This window comes from Sander vitreus, unplaced genomic scaffold (genome assembly GCF_031162955.1).
Source record: "Sander vitreus isolate 19-12246 unplaced genomic scaffold, sanVit1 ctg302_0, whole genome shotgun sequence".
NCBI classification, from domain to species: Eukaryota; Metazoa; Chordata; class Actinopteri; order Perciformes; family Percidae; genus Sander; species Sander vitreus.
In genome coordinates this window covers 49,290-67,500 of record NW_027595455.1, presented here as the reverse complement: position 1 = coordinate 67,500, position 18,211 = coordinate 49,290, and the positions used below count along the sequence as shown (strand labels likewise).

General features: G+C 42.7%; 1 protein-coding gene across 1 annotated transcript in view; it reads left to right on the top strand.

The window, feature by feature from the left end:
• The window catches only part of LOC144513629 (complement C3-like), a 37,053-nt gene that overhangs the window by 10,301 nt on the left and 8,541 nt on the right, over positions 1–18,211 (top strand). Inside the window, exons 12-29 of the mRNA XM_078244785.1 lie at positions 4,360–4,459; positions 4,579–4,673; positions 4,787–4,978; positions 5,060–5,215; positions 7,517–7,646; positions 8,732–8,800; positions 9,238–9,355; positions 9,470–9,558; positions 9,718–9,857; positions 11,155–11,358; positions 11,872–11,935; positions 12,035–12,124; positions 13,955–14,155; positions 14,290–14,365; positions 14,498–14,657; positions 14,809–14,904; positions 15,726–15,876; positions 17,214–17,299. Of these exons, the coding sequence (XP_078100911.1) occupies positions 4,360–4,459; positions 4,579–4,673; positions 4,787–4,978; positions 5,060–5,215; positions 7,517–7,646; positions 8,732–8,800; positions 9,238–9,355; positions 9,470–9,558; positions 9,718–9,857; positions 11,155–11,358; positions 11,872–11,935; positions 12,035–12,124; positions 13,955–14,155; positions 14,290–14,365; positions 14,498–14,657; positions 14,809–14,904; positions 15,726–15,876; positions 17,214–17,299 (2,217 nt within the window). The remainder of the gene's footprint in view (positions 1–4,359; positions 4,460–4,578; positions 4,674–4,786; positions 4,979–5,059; positions 5,216–7,516; positions 7,647–8,731; positions 8,801–9,237; positions 9,356–9,469; positions 9,559–9,717; positions 9,858–11,154; positions 11,359–11,871; positions 11,936–12,034; positions 12,125–13,954; positions 14,156–14,289; positions 14,366–14,497; positions 14,658–14,808; positions 14,905–15,725; positions 15,877–17,213; positions 17,300–18,211) is intronic.

Here is an 18,211-nt window from a genome sequence, read left to right as displayed (position 1 = left end):
GAGGCCTCCGACAGCGTGTGGGGTAGGTGACCCCTCAATACCGCTTCATTGAAAACTCTGACCAAGTAAAGGGAAAGTACAGAAGAAAAAGCTGTGACTTGTTTCTTTGTAAGGATTAAATAGCTTATTTTATATCAGAAACAGTTAAGGGTGCACCAATAGTAGTAGCAACCTCTTCATTAACCTAGGGATACATTGGGTGATCAAGGGGATTAGGACCTTCCCAGTCGTGAGAGGAGGACTCAGAATTAGATTAGACTAGATTCAACTTTATTGTCATTGTGCAGTGTACAAGTACAAAGACAATGAAATACAGTTTGCAACAGAAGTGCAAAAAAAAGCAGGAAAGTGCAATGTGATATACAGGGTAAAGACAGGTGGTGCAGAAGAGTAAAGGTTGGCAAAATAATCAGAAAACGCGTGGCCGATGACTGTAGGATCTGTCAAGATGTCTCTTGAAGGAGATTTAATGCTAGGGACTAGTCTAGAAGCACTGGCCGCTCGAGCCTGATATGCAAGCAGTTTGCCCGCCTTGTCCCCCTTCTCCAAAAATTGCTGTTTCGTCTGCAATAGTTGCCTCTCAACCTTTATTATATATAGCCCAACTGGATTATATTCACATTTAAACTGGAGCTGCTTTTTATAAACCAGAGCAGAGGGATTGGCAGAATATCGGATGTCAAATCTTTGGATATCGTCTGATATTTCTCTTAATTTCACTTGCTGGGATTTCTTAAAGTAGGATACAAAAGACATAATCTGTCTCCGTATATATGCCTTAAATGTTTCCCACAGTGTGTTGTTACTCGTGTCATTAACGTCAAAGAAAAACTGAATTTGTGAAGGTAGAAAATCAGAGGATTTGGGCTCACATAGCAAATGGGAGTTGAAGCTCCAGAATTTAGGAGGCTGACTGCTATGGAAGTAGGGGCATGGTCGGATATTACTATACTGTGGAAATACTGTGGAAATACAGGAAATGATGTTGTGCAGAAGCCTTTTGTCAAGTAAAAAATAGTCAATTCGCGAACAAGTGCGATAGACGGTCTACAAGAATGAAAATCATTTTCCAGTAGGGAATTTGGCCCTCCAAGGATCTACTAGGCCCAGGTTTGCCGCATGGAACCACTAAGAATGATATTATGGCCATTGGGATTAGGCATAGCAGCGAAAAAAGTATATACATTTCTCATCATCCCAAATCGGGGCATATATGGAGGCCAGGACCGCCGGAGTACTTTGTAACTTGCCTGATACTATTACAGTACATATCGCCCATTGGGATCAGAAATACAGTGGAAAACCAGTGGATGGTTTGAAGCAATGTCCCTGTGTATAATAATAGCTGCTCCTCCAGCCCTCTCGAAAAATCTAGACTGGAAGATTACTGTTACTCGCGATTTCGGGTCTATTTAATGTAAAATAACAAAAAGTTTGACCTCTGTAGGGATCCTTTCCATAATGTTTTCAGACACAGAATAATAATCTGAGCATGTCGCTGGCAAAACGAGCGTGGACGTTATTAATTGAAGGTGCACAATTACACATTATCATTACATTACAGCTTGTTTCACCAGCGCCGACTGCAACAGTCTTGCTGAATACTGGACTAAAGGCCTTTTTACGGTTCTGCGGAGGCTCCACGCAGAGCTTTCGCCTTAGCCTACGTAAGTGGCTTGATGTTTATACTTGTGCTCTAGTGTGTGGGTCGAGCCGGCGTGTGTGTGTGTGTGTGTGTGTGTGTGTGTGTGTGTGTGTGTGTGTGTGGGTGTAGAGTGAGGGAGAAGTGAGAGAGTGACGGCAAGTAGGTTTGGAGCGAGTTCCGACTCTAGAGTCATAGTGAGAGAAACAAAGTGTCTCCCCTGACCACGGTGGGAAATCTGGAGCAGGAGATGTTAACCCTCTCCTTGATTTCATGTTGTTTATGGAGGAGAACCAGGAACTGAGTCGGGGGAAATGCAACCCTACCAAGCCACGACCGAGCGACGTGCATCGCTGCGACGTGTAGTTACATTTTTCACGGTGCACGTCAGGCTACGGCGTAGGGGCCGGCGTAGACGCAGAGGGGTCTGCAAGGGTACACCGTCGATTCTATGCATGACCATAAAAACCCCTTAAGATTGTTGTTCCCATCAGTCCCTTCAACCAGTTACCCTTTAAAACCTACATTAATCAACATTTTTGATATTCACTTGTAGTGGTGTAATCAAGTAGAGCTATCACTCAGCTCCTCAGCTCTATGCAGATTTTAAGATGTCACAGCTGATTTTCTTGGTTCTGCTGCTCAAACATTTTTACTGTACAGTATGTAAATGGACCGTATAAATAAAACATACTGTAGTCGAGCGTCTTCAAGCAAGACCAAGATATCTTCTCCAAAGCAAAGCTATAAGGGACCGTTCGGTATTCATGGAATGGACCACCGGAGGAAAATAGGGGAGGGTCATGTCTTTTTATTCTTTGTTGATGGGAGGGTCATCCGATTTTGTTTAGTCTAGGGGGGAGGGTCACCCAACTTTTGTATTCACGAGACCAGCAACATTTCAAAGTGGCTTGGTTGGTGCATATTTATCCATGTAGCTCCATGTAGCTCTCTCAGTCTCTGCCCCCATCGCTAGCAGATGGGTCCCTCCCTGTTTAATCAGTCAGACATGAGCTGTAGCTTTAGAGACCGTGGGATTTCCCAAACTGAATAAATCCCGCTCGCACATATAAACACAAAACTGCTTTGCCAGCTCCATCGTGTTGTAACTGAGACATCTGCTGAAAAAAATATTTTATTCATTAGCATGATTGCCGTACTGTTTAGTTCAAAAACATCCAAAACACCGTACGAAAACATACCAGACGCAAGCTTTTATTTTGAAAAGTCAAAGCTCGCGCCGTGGACAGCACCAGCCGGGAGGGCATGAGACGGGAGGTCTCCAGGCTGCAGCCATACCCGACTCAAATATCCTTTCAGTCCTGGTGATTATTTGTGAAATTGTGCAAACGACAGCCTTTTCAAGGCATTTGAGAAGGAAGGAGTGGTAACATGCAAGCTCCCAAACTGACGCTCGTCTGAGAAATGGAGGTTTGGACAATGTTCAGCTTCAGCAGCTTTACCTAGACGCTAAAATATATATATAGTATATATATAACGACTGAGGAAGCCTAGTGACCAGTCCATAGCAACCAGTGTTGCATTTGTTATTACCCAGTGTGCTTTGCTGAATGGTCTCAATGTTTTATTGTTTTATTTCATGTGAATACTAGTTTACTAGATGAGTAACTTAGTATTTGAATTAATGCAGTAATGCAGGAAGTGTTCATTTAGTTTCCATGCTTATTGTGTTTCCACAACAATGTTAGTGAGGTGGCCCCCCCACCATAACAGGGGACTGTGATGTGTTAAATGAGAATGCAGAGGTTTAATCACTTATGTCATGTCATTATTGTCACAATAAAGATAATGGAACTATGACTAGTGGTTGTAATTGTTCATGGCGTAGCAGGGAACTACAGGTCGTAGCAGGGCATAGCAGGGCCTAGCAGGGCGTAGCAGGGAACTAGCAGGGCGTAGCAGGGCGTAGCAGGGCATAGCAGGGTGTAGCAGGGCCTAGCAGGGCATAGCAGGGCGTAGCAGGGCATAGCAGGGTGTAGCAGGGCCTAGCAGGGCATAGCAGGGTGTAGCAGGGTGTAGCAGGGTGTAGCAGGGTCTAGCAGGGCGTAGCAAGGCATAGCAGGGCATAGCAGGGCGTAGCAGGGCGTAGCAGGGTGTAGCAGGGCCTAGCAGGGCATAGCAGAGTGTAGCACGGCATAGCAGGGTGTAGCAGGGTGTAGCAGGGCGTAGCAGGGCGTAGCAGGGTGTAGCAGGGCACTGCAGGGTGTAGCAGGGCACTGCAGGGTGTAGCAGGGTGTAGCAGGGCATAGCAGGGTGTAGCAGGGCATAGCAGGGCATAGCAGGGTGTAGCAGGGCACTGCAGGGCGTAGCAGAGTGCTGCAGGGCATAGCAGGGCGTAGCAGAGTGTAGCAGGGCACTGCAGGGCGTAGCAGGGTGTAGCAGGGCATAGCAGGGCAGGGTGTAGCAGGGCACTGCAGGGTGTAGCAGGGCACTGCAGGGTGTAGCAGGGTGTAGCGTACCTTGCTTAATTAAATGACAACATTTAATTCAGCTATGAAACGAAGCTTTTTATTATACTGTCAAGCTATTGTATGAAAATTCTCGTCAATTCTTGTCAGTTTATGTCTTTTTGTTAGTCCGTAAAAGTGATTTTTTTATTGCTAGGCTACTGTGAGGCAAGGTCTCCACAGGATAGGATAGACTTGAGACTTTTTTATTCAGCGGTTTGTGTATGCTTTCCTGTGTGTTAATTGCAGGCAAGGACCAATGGATCTCATATTTCACATAGAAGGCAAGCATCAGCCACCATGGTAGCTCTCCCATATACCTCTCGAAGTAACAACTACATCCACATAGGTAAGGGACATCCTGAAATAACATTAGATGTTGAAAAATGTGGTGGCTTCGGTGATGTATGCACCATGCACTACATCTTCTCAGTGTCCAACACTCATCACAACATGTCACATTTGCAGGTGTGGATACAACTGAGCTGAAATTGGGAGACACCGTGAAAGTCAACCTCATCCTCAACAGGCAGGAAAATCATGACAATGACATCACATACCTGGTGAGAGATGTTTTACACCTGCATGTGTGCATATACAACTCTTTTTTGTTGCATCCCACAACCTGTGTAGTCTATACATGTCGGATAAGAACTGATGTTATCTATGTCCATAGATCCTGAGCAGAGGTCAACTGGTGAAAAATGGCCGTTTCAAGACAAGAGGCCATATAGTGATTTACCTTGCAGTCACTGTTACCAAAGAAATGCTGCCATCGTTCCGCATTATAGCCTACTACCACACAAATGGAAATGAAGTGGTATCAGACTCTGTTTGGGTGGATGTAAAGGACTCCTGCATAGGCTCGGTGAGACACAGATAGTAAGATTGTGTGTAACTGCTTTAACGTTGCCTCATTCATTGACCCCCCCCCCCCTTTTTCATTTAGCTGAGGCTGGAATCATCCAAACCCAAGCCGTCCTATGAGCCTCGCAGGATGTTTGGTCTTAAGGTCACTGGAGACCCAGGGGCCACAGTGGGACTGGTGGCAGTTGACAAAGGCGTCTACGTCCTAAACAACAAGGACCGTCTCACCCAGAAAAAGGTAATTTCTTAATCTTATATTTAACAAAAATAGTTGACAGTGGTTTCATTTAAAAAAAGCTATAAATAAAAAATGACACATTAACTTTGTTTGTTAGTGTTTGGGTTGAAATAATATCCAGTATAAATATGTCCTGCAGTAAATACATTGTTGTGTAAGTGTGTCTTGTAAACAGTAGAGGCTGCAGCGGGATGGGTGGGTTGCAGTTCACCTCTGGGTCTCGCAAATGGCACGGTCAGGACAAGGGGGGATGGGGGCATGAGAACACGAGCCTCCTTGAGCTCATCACTTTTATGCATGATAAGGATCTTTCGGAGATCTACCCCAACTTTTGGACTGCTCTGAGGATCGCCCTTACTCTGCCTCTACTCACTGTGGCTCAAGAAGAGAGGAGCTTTTCAGAAATAAAGTTGATCAAGTCATACCTGAGGTCGACCATGTCCCAGGAGCGGATCACTGGCCTTTACGTCAATATCAATCACTCAGTAGGGGAGCAGATTTCATACGATGACATCATTGATTATTTTGCATTAAGGAAGCCCAGAAAGGTCAGGTGTTAGTTTTAGTTTGTGTTTTCTGTTCTTAGTGCTATAGTGTAATAAATAATTCACATTTGTGTCATGAAGTATTTGTGCTACTTAGAATATTTATTCTATATTTTATTTGCATAGAGGCCCTATTGAAACTGAAGGAATTATTATTATTATTATTATTATTATTATTATGGCAAATTAATTGGCTTTTTGAGGGGCTTAACATATTCAAAAACTCACCAACATTGGCGGTCGCATCAAGTCTGGTGAACATTTACGTATTTTAAGGGTTTCGGGAATAGGCGCACAAAAATGGCTCGCTAGCGCCCCCTACAAAGTTAAAATAATTGAGCCCCTGCAGTACGTTTAACGTAGACTCACGGAACTTGGTACACATATGTAGCATGTCAAGATGTATAAAAAACGTCATTGGAGCCATACCGTAAACCCAACAGGAAGTCCGCCATTTTGATTTCAAAGTTCGAAATTTGCCATTTCCACGTCGTACTTTAACGAACTCCTCCGAGAGATTTCATCCGATCAACCGGCCATTTTGTGCGTTTCGCCATCAAAACAGGAAGTGGGTGTAACTTGAGTGTACATTGTCCAATTGGCTCGAAACTTTTCAGGATTCATAAGAGTCCAACCCTGAGGACAAAGAAAGGCCGATATTTACTTAAAGTCATAGTGCCCCCTAGTGGCAACAGGAAGTAGGCCTAAAAGTCAAGGTGCTATACTTTAACCAACTCCTCCTAGAGATTTCATCCGGCGGACTTCAAACTTGGTCTGAACCATCTCAACACATTACAGATGAAAAGTTATTAAAAGAAAAACTTTTCGTTAAACGGTGTGGGCGTGGCGTGGCGGCCATTTTGAGTGTTTAGCGATGAACAAAGAAATTGTTGTAACTTGAGTGTACGTTGTATCTGCCCGAAATTTCTCACGATTGACAAGAGTCCAGGTCTGAGGTCATCTACAGGCCAATATTTACTTATGGTCATAGCGCCCCCCGCTGGCAACAGGAAATGCGCCTTATATGACAAACATCATTCGATTTACATGAAACCTATAATGTGTGGTCGACATGTGATACTGAGCCGGCCCCTATACTTTAACCACGCCCACTTACTCAGGCCACGCCCCTGTCATAAATGCTGACCCATGTAAGGTAGAGTCTTGTGTGAGGTATCATTGAACTCAGAAGAGACTTCCTTTTTAATTGGTGATGGTTTGACCCGCCCCCTATAATTAAGCAACGCCCTTTTTCACAGCTAATGAACTGTATGACGTAGAGTCTTCTGTGAGGTGTCGTTGAACTCAGCAGAGTTCCTTCTTTATTGGTGATGGTTTGTCCCGCCCCCTATGCTTAACTCATGCCCCTTTCACAACTGGTGACCTGTTTAAAGAAGGGTCTTGTGTGAGGTATCATTGAACTCAGCAGAGAGTTCCCGCAAATGTCGCGCAAATGCACGGTCGCAAGGAGCGGCGTCCGCCAGTAACCCCGACGTGCGCAGAGGCGCGAGGGGCCGTCCATCGCTGCTTGCAGCTTTAATTTATATTATTGTTGCTCTCTGCTTTTTTTTAATATATATCTGATGCGCTTGAAGGTCATTCAATGTAGAACTGCCATTGCTCATGCATGTGTTTAATGCCGTAACTGAACTGTCATATAAGTTTATAGATATGTCCGTTTAACTTATGTAACTAATGTGACCCTATGGCTTGTCTGGTTGTATTTGTGTGTGTGAATGACTTTCGCCCTGCTCAGGTGTGGGATATGGTAGAGAAGTATGACACAGGCTGCACACCAGGTGGAGGGAAGGATGGAATGGGCGTGTTCTACGATGCTGGGCTGTTGTTTGAGTCAAACACAGCTTCTGGAACTCCCTACAGACAAGGTGACACTGATTTTTACCACTTTTTCTTCCCTTCAGCATTCATTTTAATGTCTAACTTTGGGTTAAGCCCCCTCGCGTATTTACAGACACACTGATATATCATTACGCGTCAAGGCCCTACATTCATACTCTCACCAGAGATGTGCCTGTGCCACCCAATATAAAATAAATTATAAATTATTTTTCTTCAAAAAACAACATCCACCGCCATGCAGAGTCTGCCTACCAGTGCTGTGCATCGGGTGAGGGTAGAGAAAATATTACGGACCGTATAAAAAAATCCACAGTGTGAGTATATTGACAAGGTCCTAGCTGTTTAAACTAAACTAAACAAAACTGTCATCACAAACATGTGTCAAGGCAGCTATAGTCGCCTCAGGAAGCGGGGCATCCACCTGGTCGCCTACCTGGACAACTGGCTACTGCTGGCGTGCTCGGAAATTATGTTGGCAAACCTGGCCGATCTGGGTTTTGTGGTCAACAAGGAAAAGAGTGAGTTAACACCGAGAAGGGACACAACTTTTCCATGTCTGACTCTAAATTCGCTCACAGAGAGTGGGCACTTTTAGTTCCACTCTGGCACATTTGGTTGGGAAACAGGTCTCTACGGTTTGTGTCTCAGGCTGTTGGGACTGATGGTGTCAGCACTGTTGGTGGCAGGCTGTACATAAGAGATTTGCAGCATTGGGTGGCTTTTCTCAGACTGAATCCTGTGCACCACAGAGGGTTATGGTGTTTGTAACAGATAAACATGTGAGCGATATCTCACTCTGTCTGTGCATCCTGCTTGTATACGATTCACCCCTGGTAACCTTTGGGTAACCCTAAAGCCCAATCCTGCTTTTGTACCAAAATGTGGCAAGAAAAAGGATCTGCAAGAAAAGGGGGAGCAGTTTTTTGAGTCCCACGCTTCAGCTCAGGTCTTAAGGTTGGAACTGGGTTGTGGGCACATTCCAGCAGAGGTTGCAAAACATAATACACATGGTTTTTTAAAAGCATCCCAATCAATAATACAGTGCAAAACTCAAGTCTAGTTACAACTTTGTTGAGTTCTCATAAAGATATTGTCTGCATTGAGTTTCCAGAATTGAAATGCCCGGCCCCCAGCAGGAGGAAACGAGCTGCTACTATAACGGACGTCACAACCAGCTTCGGTAAGAACCACAGCTCTAAACTACCCAATAACCACATATTCAGTCATCTTCTATCACACAGTTCAGGCTCTGCACAATCTCCATAGTTGGACATCTTGTGTCGTTGACTTTTACAGTACTTATCTTTGCCGTGGTATATATTAGTGGAAAGATAAAGTGAGTTGAAACACTTTTTACTTCATACATCATTTACTTTATATGTCCTTCATACTGCTCTTTTCCACACTGAAGAGAGAAGGAGCCCTCATTTCTTGCAGGTTTTTTCCATTTCTTTGTCCTAGGATAGAGTGTCACATGTTGTACTGATTGTGATAGTGCCCTATTTTATTAAAACTGACCTTACTATAATATTATATAAGAAATAGAAACATTTCTAAGAGCTTTCCAGTTTTTCTTGCCCCCTGTATCTTCTTACCTAAGTTTTAATTACACTTTAGGTGAGGAAGATGACAGTTACCTGGACAGCGATGACATTGTTTCTCGCACCAACATCCCTGAAAGTTGGCTGTGGTCAGACTTCATACTGCCTACTTGTCCTCAGGGAAACCCTAACTGGTGAGTCAACTAAAATATAGACACAAACAATACACTGATGACTTCATAATGACACCACTAGGATGTAGAGCTATTCTTTACCTCTCAAAGTGTTAAAACTCGTATTTGTTTCAGTGACACTACAACATTGACGAAAACAATTCCTTTGAAACACTCAATCACAACCTGGCAGTTCACTGGGATCAGTCTGTCAAGAACTCACGGTGAGGATTCAGTGACTAAAAGCTTCCTTGTGCTTAAGTTGGGCGTCTAGCCTTAAACCACTCCCATCCATTACAGTTCACCTCTTTCTCTCTCTCTCTCTCTCTCTCTCTGTTTCATTACTTGTTTTATTGGGGGGGGGGTTTCATCTCAACTTAAAGGGATCTGTGTTGGCGAGCCGTTAGAGGTCATTGTCCGGAAGGAATTCTTCATTGATCTCAGGCTGCCTTACTCTGCTGTCCGTCAAGAGCAGATGGAAATTAAGGCAATCCTCCACAACTACAGCCCCAATCCTCTCACCGTAAGTCTGTGTTACTCTGTTGTTTCAGGTCCAGACTATCCTCACTAAAAGGCTCTACACACTGACCAGACTGGCCGACCGTCGGCAGTAAAGGCAATTGGACTGATCAGTCTCCCCACGTTGATCAAAAAAATGCCTCAGAACACCGAAGCGACGGGACGTAATACGTCTCCATAACAGCAGGCAGCGCTAATCTGTATTGTCGCCCAAAAATGAAAACAGGCAGCTTATTGGACAAACGTGTCACGTGGGTCTGGCTGCTGCTTCCAGATTTTGGATTTTTCAAACGGCCAAACTGTCGGTCAAATTGTACTAAAATAGTTCACCGTAACGTGTTTCTGGAAACATTTGAAGAGAGAAACAGGCCGTGCAGCTGCTGAATCTGTCTTCATTTCAGATCAACTCAGGTCAGTTTAGAAGGTTTTCGTCAGATTTTGAGAGACTCTAGTCGCGCTCATCCCGCTCCCTGTTTCCGGTTTAGCTCTCCACCAATCAGATGGGTCATTTGAGTCCGACTGCTGGCAGTGCTCGCCCTCCCGACTATGCAGGCTAGATCGGCGAAAATGAAGGCCGATGGCCCCTCCAACGGACGACGGCACGGAACACACCGTACAGACTCGAGTCACTGACCTCGCTAGACTGTACGACGGCCGATTATTGGGTTGGTCTGTAGTGGGCTTTAGAGAACTGACGACCGTTAAGGCGATTGTGCAGCTTATAGCGACATACTGTACATTTACGGTTGGTGTTAGGTGGAAATCTTTAGTGGCCTTAGTAGTGTGGGAGCAAACGTGTGAAACCAAAAGACAAGTAAGGTAAGGTAAGACTTTATAAAAAATTAACCAACTTTTGCAGACTTAACTCCATGACGTTGTTACTATTTCATTGTAGTAGTTTTACGTGACTCATTTAAAGCCCCAGATGTTTTCCTGACCATTACTAAGTATTTTTGTTTAAAGTGATGTTGTTCAGTTTCATGATGTTAACTGCATGTTTAAGCGTCACATTAAACACAACTGCGGTGTTACGTGCATGTGTTTAAAATGCCCCCTCCGCCCCCGCGGCTTTAAATAAAACACTATATATATATATATATATATATATATATATATATATATATATATATATATATATATATATTTATATGAGCATGTGTTCCAGAAGACGTGCTCCACAATGCTGTGGAGATTTTTCATTCATTCATTTTTCGCAGGAGTTTGCAAAGAAAAGGGCAAAGACAACAGTACATACTGGATTGACATACAGTCTCTTTCTCCATCTTTGCCCCTTTTTTAAGGTGCGTGTGGATCTGACTGAGGAGGAGCATGTATGCAGTTCAGCCTTTAGACGTCGCCAGGAAGTCACAATGGGGGCCCAAACTACACAAGCTGTACCCTTCACCATTCTACCTATGAAAGAAGGAAAATATAGCATTGAGGTCATAGCAGCTGTTAAGGATTCTTTGCTCAATGATAGAATCAGGAAGACGTTGCTGGTGGTGGTAAGAAAAACAGACTCCATCTAGGGGGTTTAATTATTTATACCATATAAGAGCTGTCCTCTTTAATGTTCAAGCTGCAAAAAAAAGTTTAAACTTAACGTATACATTTACAGCGTTATGGTTTGAATGTCCAGTATATGGATTTCGTAGGCAGCCACTTGCTTGATTTGTCTGGGCTATCCAAAATCATTGTTATTATCCATTTAATGATATGACAACGCTATGGATAGGTTTAGGCAGAAAAAAGACTTGGTTAGATGTAGGGAAAGAATCATGTTTTGGGTAAAACATTTGGGTTAAAATAAGTACTGCTTGTTGAGCTTTGTTGTTGTGGTTGCAGTAAAAAGCATGTGCTAAATGTTAGTGTATTATAGTGGTCGTATGTTTAAAAAAAACATTGACTGCCGGTTGGAAACAGTAAACCTGTAAACTCCTGTGTTAAAGTCAGTCATCAGATGGACAAAATCAGTCCAAAATAGTTTCTCATGTTTGTCCTCGCTGTTGTTTTTCCAGCCTAAAGGCGTACTGGTTAAATCTTCGCAGATTATAGTCCTAGACCCCACTAATAAAGGTGTAGGTGAGTTTACCCATTAATTAGCCATAATATATAGTAATTTAGTAATATGTTTTTACCATTTTCTACCTAATACCCCGACTTGCCCCTTTCTCCCTTTAGGTGGTAAACAAGAAGTAACTCTCAACAGTGGAATACCTATAAAAGATTTGATCCGAAACACAATTATTAACACACAGATCTTTGTGACAGGTGAGATATTATGTTATATTTCGGCATGTTAAGTCATACAGTGGCTGTACAATGAACTCTGCATAGGTGTTAAAGGTCCAATATGTAGTATATGTACTGTCATAAATCCAAAAATGACCCCAATGCGTCATCAGCTATTAAGGAAACATGCTAAGTTGAAATACTATCTTTTCTGACAACAATGCCAGTATTTTCTCTTTTGAAATGTCAGTTCCCTGACAAAATGTCTGTTTGTGTTTTGGCCTGTGTGTTGTTATCAACTTCCCAGTTTGACAGTCAGGCCGGGTTGCCAGATACACCTGTAAAAACGTAAACTCAGCACGCTACAGCTGTAACGTTAGTACAGCCATGAAAGCAGCAAACAAACAAACAGGATCAACGGAGATAGAGTCTACCCGACCTAAAAAAACCCGGCATGTTTCTAACAGTTGCGTAACCAGAGACGTAACAAACCCAGGGTAACTATTGGAGATGTATTTGAAAGATGGGGACAGCTTAGAGCCCAAAAGGATGCAGAGTTGGCTAATTTCCTCCTGAACAGGTAAGCATTAGTGTCATGAACAGTAATAATTAAGAAAGAACCCGTTAGTCCGACATGAGTTTAACCTTCTTCTTTTTTGGCGAGCGTACATGTTTTTAGTCATTCACTAGGCGAACATGCTTGGCAACTACATGGAACCTTAAAAGGCGCATGAGGAGTCTTTGGCACCTTGGAGGGGCTTGGAGGGGCTTTCTCCAAGTGTTTATGAGAGGCACCAGTCCCCTCATATAGACCAGTTGTGGTCCGTTTGTAGAAGGAAACTGTTCATGCCCTGCACATGACGTGCAAAACGTTCACATGCCCACACCCCTGCCAAACACTCTTTTTCTATTTGAGAGTATCTCTTCTCAGAGTCAGACAGCATGTGAGAGCAGAATGCCACTGGCTTTAACTCACCCTCATGTAGCTGTAATAATGCAGCTCCTAAGCCATAGCTACTTGCATCTGTGCTTATCACAGTTTTCCGGTTGGCATCATAATATGCCAGTGCTGGGGCTGACACGAGCATTGCTTTAACCTTGTTAAATGCCTGTTCTTGCATTTCACCCCAAACCCACTCACTCTCTCTCCTGAGCAGGCCAGTGATAGGATATAGCTTCGTGAAGAGGTCTGGCAGGAACTTCCCTATCAATTATTGGCAAATTATCAAAGATATTTTATCAATATTAATAAAGTTATAAATATGTGCATTCATAACTCCACCAAAATGACAAACAATCAAAACAGGGCACCACCCTGGAAGTCAGGGACCAAACCCGGGGCTTGCTAGGCTTTGTCCCAGATTAGCTGTTAGCTAGCCGTTAGCTCGTTTGAGCCAGGCTATGTGGTAGCTGCACAAAAGCTATTTAGCCTCAAGAGGGCGGTATTGGGCTGTGATGTAACACCACGTGGCTAAGCTAGCTAGGTAGCTCTCAAACTAACGTCTTACAGACAAAAGGACGCACTTGTAGACACACACTAAACTACTTTGCTATGTGCTAACTGTGTAGCTATCCGACGTACGTGACTAGCTATTGGCCAGCTGTTCCCCTGGGCGTATATCCGTACATGTGTGTGTGTGTGTGTGTGTGTGTGTGTGTGTGTGTGTGTGTGTGTGTGTGTGTATGTGTGTATATGTGTGTATATATATATATATGTGTGTGTGTGTGTGTGTGTGTGTGTGTGTGTATATATATATGTGTGTGTGTGTATATGTGTGTGTATATATATATGTGTGTGTGTGTATATGTGTGTGTATATATATATATATATGTGTGTGTGTGTGTGTGTGTGTGTGTGTGTGTGTGTAGGGAGAATTTCTGCGCTGGTGGAGAAAGCCGTTAGTGGGAACTCTATGGGTAATCTGATCGTCCAGCCCAGGGGCAATGGAGAGTCGAACATGGTCGGCATGACCCTACCAGTCATTGCAGCCACATATTTGGACAAAACCAACCAGTGGGAAACTGTGGGCTTTGAGAAACGTAAAGAAGCCCTCCAACACATCAAGACCGGTGGGCTCAAAGATGTATTTATTAGCACAGATAACAGAAATTAATAGTCTGAATGCAACACGACTCATAGACCATGTTTTAACCAGGATTGTAAACAGGACTTCTCAAAGTGGTTGTGTGTTGTTTGTGTCCAGGCTACCAGAATGAGCTCTTCTTCCGTAAAAATGATTGGTCTTTTACTGTGTGGCAGCATCAACAGAGCAGCACCTGGTGAGGCATCTAAACATCCATGAACTCATATGTAATTGTTTGCACATCCTCCTCTAGCTTATATTCTCACAATGTGAGGATGGTGTTTGTCATGTGTGAATAAATGAAACTAAGCTTCCTCTCCTCTCTAAGGTTGACAGCTTTTGTTGCCAAGGTGTTTGCCATGGCTTACAACCTGGTGGCAGTGCAAACTCAACACATCTGTGGAGCCATCAAGTTTCTGATTCTCAACGCACAGCAACCTGACGGCTTCTTTCGAGAGATTGGAAATGTGATCAGTAACGCAATACGTGTGCGTGTACTGATTTTATTGACATCAATTCTTCATGTTGGTGCTACAAAAATAGCTAATTGAGATGAAAACATGATATGAGTAAAAATATGTGAGTGTGTGTGTGTGTGTGTGTGTGTGTGTGTGTGTGTGTGTGTGTGTGTGTGTGTAGAGTGGGGTGGTAGAAAGAGAGTCAGATGCCTCCATGACGGCCTTCTGCCTCATTGCCATGCAGGAGTCTCGCACACAATGTGCTGCCAGTGTTAATGTGAGTACCTCACCTCTGTCATTTCTTCATTTACTGACTCCACACCAGTGATGAGCGAAACAAAGATTGAAGCACTGAACCAGTATAAAGCAACTGACCATTTGCAAAGCCCCATGCCCCTTTATGTACTGTTGCTACTCCAGTCTCCTGTCCAGCTTTCTGTTCTAGGACATAATGCAGTTTCCAATAAGAACAGGGACGGGTTTTCGACTCAAAATTATTAATCATTTTTTGAAATTGGGTCTTTATTTCAGACAAAGGAAGACTCAACAAAACACACCACCAGCCTATATGCAAACAGAAATGATGTACGTGCTTATTTGCATATATACATATAGAGTGGGGAAGTGAGATCTGATTACAAGTGGTCACTCAAAACGCATTTGATGTGATCGGATCACTCAGGACAGATTTTAATACCAGGTGGAAATGTGTCACAGACACCTCTCTGATATGAGTGTGACGTAATAAGGCCTTGTCTCTGTCGGTCACATGATTATGGTGAATTAAAGAGAGGCACCAAAACATCTTGCTGCGAAACATTTGCTTTAAAAGGTCGATACTGTGTGGAGTAGTCTGTTTTGAGAGTGACATCACTGCACCACACCACAATAGTCATTGTAACTAATGGTGGCTCAGTATAGCTCATGAGACACAGAAGAGAAGAGGGGACATACCAGTCTCAGCTATTCTCCCAGGATCAAATGTCACAACATTCCTGAACTGATATGAATTGAAATAAATGTATTACTGTTATCCAACTGATATTCCCATACCCATTATTCTCCTTTCTCCTTCCTTCGTCTTTTCCTTCTGTTCAGGGGCTGACAGCCAGTATAGACAGAGCAGTGGCCTACCTGGAAAGGCGTCTGCCCAGCCTCACCAACCCATATGCTGTTGCCATGACGTCATATGCCCTGGCCAATGAAAACAAACTGAACAAGGAGATCCTCTACAAGTTTGCTTCCCCAGGTGTCTTGATACAGCAACATTCTTAAACTAATAGATAATAATAGTATATGGTGTGGTGTATAGATTCAAATATGACACATCCATGAATAATAATTAATTGTGATTAATTAATCCAAATTAATCACATACATAATATTTGCTGTGAAAGTATTTTTAATATTGAATAATCAGCATTAGGGACAAGTTAAAAAACGTTTTATTATTATTTTCACTGTTCAAATAATGGCCATAACAATCAACAATATGATCTAATATGCTGAGGAAATAAAATCAAAAGTGCTTCAGGATTAGAGTTGGGTATTGTTTGGGTTTTTTTCCGATACCGGTGCTAAAGCGATAGAGTGTCTAAGCGGTGCCTGAACAGATACTTTTTAAGAAAGTAAAAAAAAAAGGGTACTAAACAACAGTTGGTGACATCAAAGAACGGCTTGTTTATTGCTAAGGCCATATGGTCAACATTAAATGATGTAATAATAATGTATAACAATAACAATAACATTGTTATTATAGTAAATAGCTGTTGAAACACAAAAACAACAACCAGATGGGAAAAGGACATTTAACAATAACTTTGAATGCACCATGATGTTGTAGTTTACCAGTTTCATTGAACGCAACGGCAGCTGCAGGTTGTGAAGGCACCTGCGCCGTGTTAGCGCCAGATTTCGGTAGCCAATCCTATTCAGGAAGAAGATTTTTAAAAGTAAATGTTCCAATCAATGATCCAGGCAGAACATTCTCGTCTCCTCCTTCATTTTACAGTCCAATGGGGCTAGAACGGCTCCGGGTCAAACGTCAATATGGAATGGATTAATCGGCGTTATTTTTTTTAACGCGTTATTTTTTCCCAGATTAATTAATCAAAATGAAAGCGTTATTTTGACAGCCTTAATTATAATATGTTTATTAGAGCCCGACCGACACACATGGTATGGTTGATATCATGAAATAATGTCCGCTCACTACAGGAATATATTATACATATATATATATATATATATTATATAACCGTAGTATTGTGAATGCAGCCTGAGTGTACTCTGCAGCAGATCAGATGGTATATATATATATATATATACAGTAGATACCGTAAATTCACTAAATATAAGATCTTAAAGTGAAATGCTTCAAAACCAAATATCTGATTTATGAATGTAGTCTATGTCTGTATTGACCTTAAAAATCCTTTCTCAGTCGGGCTGTCATATGCACTGGCCTCTATGTAAATCTCTGCTTTTAAGAACTAAATGACCTTACAAGGATAAAAAGCTTAGTTAAAATTAATATTATTAAAATGAATATATTACTAGAAATATATTTGTGTGTGTCTTCCTCAGACTTGTCCCACTGGCCAGTATATACGGGACGTGTTTACACACTAGAGGCCACAGCTTACGCTCTTCTCGCTCTGGTCAAGGCCAAGGTGAGCATGTCCCACTTGTGTTTTTTACCACCATGTCATACTATAGAAAACATGCAACTGAGTCCTCATCAATGCTACCTCACTTAAATAAATCTGAGAACAAAAGTCAGTGAAATGACTGAAGACTGGATGTCTCATAGTAGCCTTTGGAAACCGGCAGATTTCAATGTAAACAGAATCAGGACTTATCTCTATTTTTACTAAAGTCTTTAAAGTTAAAGTGCTCATATTATGCTAATTTTTCAGGTTCATAATTGTATTTTGAGGTTGTGTCAGAATAGGTTTACATGGTTTAATTTTCAAAAAATACCATCTTTTAGTTGTACTGCTCATTGCTGCAGCTCCTCTTTTCACCCTGTGTTCAGGTCTCTGTTTTAGCTACAGAGTGAGACCTCTCACTGCTGGAACATCTTTGTTGGCAGTCGCACATGCTCAGTAGCTAGGTAAGGACTACACGCTCAGTAGCTAGGTAAGGACTACACGCTCAGTAGCTAGGTAAGGACTACACGCTCAGTAGCTAGGTAAGGACTACACGCTCAGTAGCTAGGTAAGGACTACACGCTCAGTAGCTAGGTAAGGACTACATGCTCAGTAGCTAGGTAAGGACTACATGCTCAGTAGCTAGGTAAGGACTACATGCTCAGTAGCTAGGTAAGGACTACACGCTCAGTAGCTAGGTAAGGACTACACGCTCAGTAGCTAGGTAAGGACTACACGCTCAGTAGCTAGGTAAGGACTACACGCTCAGTAGCTAGGTAAGGACTACACGCTCAGTAGCTAGGTAAGAACTACACGCTCAGTAGCTAGGTAAGGACTACACGCTCAGTAGCTAGGTAAGGACTACACGCTCAGTAGCTAGGTAAGGACTACACGCTCAGTAGCTAGGTAAGAACTACACGCTCAGTAGCTAGG